We start from the raw sequence: 4,629 nt of genomic DNA on the forward strand, positions 1-4,629 counted from the left end.
TATATATGAGAATGACAAATCTTCTGAATAACAGCTTCTCCCTTCAACTTGGCCTCAGGGTAAGCAGAGCAGGCTCACTCAGGATGGCAAAGCAAACCTTTAATTACAGCCTGCAGAGGAAACCAGACTTATTTCATTTTTTATTCTAAAACCTTCAGCAAGCACCATAAGCTAATTTATCACTGCAAAGGCAAGCAAGGAGAACACACACACACACAAACATTCTGCTCTGCTGTGCATGTGTGTGAAACGTCTGGACATGTTTTTTTTTTGGCCCCCACCAATTACATGCTGCTCGGCACACTGTAACATCTGCGCCTGTAATAATGCACCACCTGCATCAGGAGGCCGTTGCGGCGCGCTCCACTTTTGGTGCGGTTTCATGTCTTCCTCCGAAGCCTCCCGTACTGTACTTACATGGTCGGAATTTGAAAGTTGGCCTCCCTGTCGAGACGGTAGGCCACCTGGAGGGGAGTGGAGCCGTCCACCTTCCTCACACCTTTCAGGGGAATCACGTCCAGCTGGAACTGGGTGATCAGATCGAAACCTGTCGACAGGAGACGGGGGGCAGGGAGGGAAGGGGCATGTCAGGAATTTGAGATGTCTTTGCTGCCAGAGAGAAGGAAGATGCTATCTCCGCATTTGCGTTATCTTTGGTTTTCGGATCAAAAGTGGAGATGGTGTGTAAGAAACAGCTGATGTTTCCTGTTATATCCAGAAAGTGGGCCATACTAAGCTCCTTAATGAAACCACCAAGCAATTGCGTACAGATGTTTTGGAAAAGTCATTACTGCTGCAGTGAGCAGTTACAGGCTTGTTGAGCTGTACACAAAAATTCTGTAAAACTCAAGTGGAAAGTTTAGATTCCCTTGAATGCAACCTAGCCAATCATCGCTCGGTGATGAAATTACCTGCTTGTTCTTTGCCTACTGTATTCCTTCTTGTTTTTTCTTTTTTCTTTTTTTTTTTTTTACCTGGAAGGTCATCTTGTCCGTTTCTTATCGGTGGGCAGACAGTGTCCCCGTCCAGTCGGCTCAGGTCTAATTCTGACGGCACAAACAAGAAGACAGTGAGGACATAGGTCTTTTTCATAAATGAGTTTGACAACTATCACATTTGATTTCAGGAGACAGCTAAATGAAAGGCAATGTCTTTCATGTCAAAGAGAATTCCCATCAAAATGCACTGGTTTGCAATTTTAATGCAAGGCTCTGTTACAGAACTTTAAAGATACATTCTTTTTTTTCTTTTTTGGGTGTTTTTCACTAACAAATCTGGAAGATTTCACAAAAGCATACTAAATAAAAGAAAATTACTGATTCTGCTTTAGCGCATGTACAAGTTGAACAGGAAGCAAGCTGGTATTAGCAAACAGAAGCCACTTTTTCAACATTTCAGTAAACATACTGAAGTAGTACGGCTCCTTTTGAGCTGCAACGGCTTCAAGTTTACATGTGAGACCAAAGTTTGAGTCCAATCATTCCCAAGCTGTCGGTAAAGCTATAGATGTTATATACAATAACATTGTATATAACATATACAATAGGGGAGGGGGGGGACCAAACAACATCACAAGAATCATCTTAAGAACTTGCATCTGTTTGTATTCCTGTTTGGCTTTTCCATCTGGTTGGGTTTCCATGCCTTTTCTCCACTTATAAATCGAGAAAATGTAGGTTACCTTAAAGTCTCATAGGATTTGCTATTACAGTTTGTTGCTTGCATTCTGTCCTCAAACTATGCTAACTGCTGATCAGTGGGATTTCTTCCTTACCTGTCTTCTCTGGAGTTGAGTGAAATGATGATAGTAGATGCTATAAAGCAGGTACATTCATGGTGAAGCTAACTGGTGAGGCTGGGTTCATCATTTCTGCCTGGCATTGACTTTAGGAGAAAATAGCAATGGGACGTAGCAATTCTTCAGCAAGAATCATTAAAAACTTCCTGATTGAACATGACCGCATGCTTATAATCAGCCGTTTTTTATTGATATTGTAATTGTTGCTATTGTATGCATATTTTGTTTGTTGCTATGGTTAGGGAAACGGGTATAACCCGAGGACGGGAGCCACCAGAGGGGCTCATCAAGTCAGCACTCTGAGTCAGCGCATTAACAACTACCAGCATGAAAACAACACATCTGGAAGCCCTTCCTACGTCCCACACAAACTGCTGAGAAACGAGATAAACCGGTGAAGCGGTATTTATAATCCCATATTTACCACCGCAAAGCACTTAAAACTGACTGAGCATGTTAGCCTCAAGTTGTTAAAAGTTACTGCCTGCCGCGACATTACGTGCAGAGAACCAGTCATTAGCGCAATGAGGTGGAGATGAACCGCGGCTGGGACTGCACATGCGTCTGCGTTTGTGTGTGTGTGCGCGCGCGTGCCGTGATAATGAGGCGGATTCCGCAATGCATTGCCGCGCGTGGCGCTCTCTGCGCGTCCATGTTGGATTTGTCAAGCCTCGAAATGAGAGCAGGGAAAGGGAATGCTGTGATTATCAGAGAGGAGGATTAATCTGATTTAATGCCTTGACACAGAGCAGCACACTGTCTGCTATTTCTGGCCCTTGTGTCCTCTAACAATGAGATAGACCTAGCAGTGCTGCTCCGCGCGAATGCTGGTTTTACCTTTCCTTGTTGGGTTTTTGCTGAACAGGCTCAAAGAAACACTGGAGTTTGCATGATGTGCACTTCAGGAGGATTTTTAGAGAAGGAGGTTGTACTCACGTCCAAGAGCTGGTGCAGCGAGGTGGGAAAGAAGAGCCACACACAGGAGGGAGCGTGTCGACACTGATGGATGGCATTGTTGCTCTCTGTTGAGGAACGGTAGTGAAAATCAGTATTCGGTCATGTGTCTCACTTTGTTTGACATTTTCCCTTTTATCTGAATCGATAAAACGCCGCAGGAATGTCACGCAGCACTTAGCCAGTGACCTTGGTTCTCAGTCTTGGCACGTAAAAGGAAGAATTCCTGCCATTGCTTAAACCAGTGTTTTTCAACCTTTTTTGAGTCAAGGTACATTATTTTAATTGAAAAAATCTCGAGGCACACCACCAACCAAAAATGTAAACAAAGATACTCTGTAGCCGCCTATATTACATGTAGAGTCACTCTCATCAAAGTCTCTTGAATAGGAATCAAACACAAAAATGTATTTTTTTTATCACATTTTACATTTCTTATTTCAAATTGCACTTAACATGTCCACTTCAAAAATACCCCTGAACAGTGCCACAACACTGTGGTGTTAAATTTAAAGAAGTTGTAGAAAACTTCAAAGTGTTTTACAAACTAATCCACAAGCATTCTTATAGCCAGAATACAGAAAATAATTCTTTTTCTGAAAGAAGGAATAATATTTGGGAAACATTTCACTTCATATTCACTGTTACAATATGAAGAGTTGCATGTACAATAGAAGCTGCTCTCGGTTTTCCTAAGGACCCAGCAGAGGGCGGCGTCCCAATAAATCTGCTGTAAGGACGCAGCACTCCGTCTCCAAAGCCGAACCATGGTTTCGTTCACACCGAGCTTAAGTACAGCGGCTCTATTTCCCTCCTGTAGTGCCAGATCGACAGCCCTCAACTTAAAAGCTGCATATGAGTTTGAAAACATTTTTTCGTCGTGACTGCTGCTAGCATGTGGTTGTTCTAAATGAAAATTAACACGTTCTTCTTTTGATTTACAATTTTGACTTCTGATAATTGACTTCCTGCTAGAGAGCCCCCTGGTGGTTGAAGAAAAATCCACAGATAAGCTGCACCGGGCTACAATCCGCATGGTTCAAAGCTTAGAAAAAAGTAGCAGCTTATAGTCCAGAAAATACGGTACCGTAGGTGAAATTGAATAATTTCCGCGGCACACAGTGGTTGAAAAACACTGGCTTAAACTGTGCTTCCTTTTGACTCCAGTAAATGGAAAGAAATCAAACAAATGTTATTGAAACATTAAATGTCACATGAAGATAACATTTTTAAAAATCGGTTAACTAAGCGTTATGAAAATGAGCCCAGCTGAAGATTTGGACAAAAAACAAAGAGCAAACTGCATTTTAACAGGCTATTTATAAAAATGAAAGGCATGTCAGGTATTTGTATATTTTGAACTAAAATAAACTTGGATGTATCGATCACCTGTTTCTGTAGTTGTGTTTTCCTTTCACTCCTTTCTTTCTTTAAGCTAACATTACCTTAAGTTAAGCTAGAGGATGCTAGCTTTCTTTAAGCCAGTGTCATTACTTTAACCATCCTTGCTAGCTTAAATAAAGACGGAATGTAAACAAACAATGAAAGAATCATCATCGACAAGATTATTGCTCCTAAAAAGTAAGCTAGCATTAGCTGCTAAAGATGTTTGTGTTGAACATTTGAAGCTCAAAATGGAGACAGCACAAATATCAGCAGTAGTTAGTAATAGTACAATAACACCGTTTCAAACATTACACCACTTATTAGATTAAAAAATATATTGCTATGGGGGTGCTGTGGTGGCGCAGGGGCCACGCACAACCCATGAGGCCTTAGTCCTCATGGCGGTGGTTGCAGGTTCGATTCCCGGCCTGGCGACATTTGCTGCATGTCTTCCCCCTCTTTCCTGTCAAAATACTTTCAAATAAAGGCCA

At 41.9% G+C, this 4,629-nt stretch overlaps 1 protein-coding gene across 2 annotated transcripts in view; it reads right to left on the reverse strand.

Moving 5' to 3' along the window:
* col9a1c (collagen, type IX, alpha 1c) overlaps positions 1-4,629 on the reverse strand; it is a 33,710-nt gene that overhangs the window by 24,538 nt on the left and 4,543 nt on the right. For both annotated transcript variants that reach the window (XM_008421351.1, XM_008421350.1), the window contains exons 2-4: positions 2,735-2,820; positions 975-1,046; positions 418-547 (exon numbers count right to left, since the gene is read on the reverse strand). In XM_008421351.1, the coding sequence (XP_008419573.1) occupies positions 418-547; positions 975-1,046; positions 2,735-2,820 (288 nt within the window). The remainder of the gene's footprint in view (positions 1-417; positions 548-974; positions 1,047-2,734; positions 2,821-4,629) is intronic.

Source organism: Poecilia reticulata, linkage group LG11 (genome assembly GCF_000633615.1).
Source record: "Poecilia reticulata strain Guanapo linkage group LG11, Guppy_female_1.0+MT, whole genome shotgun sequence".
Lineage (NCBI taxonomy): Eukaryota > Metazoa > Chordata > Actinopteri > Cyprinodontiformes > Poeciliidae > Poecilia > Poecilia reticulata.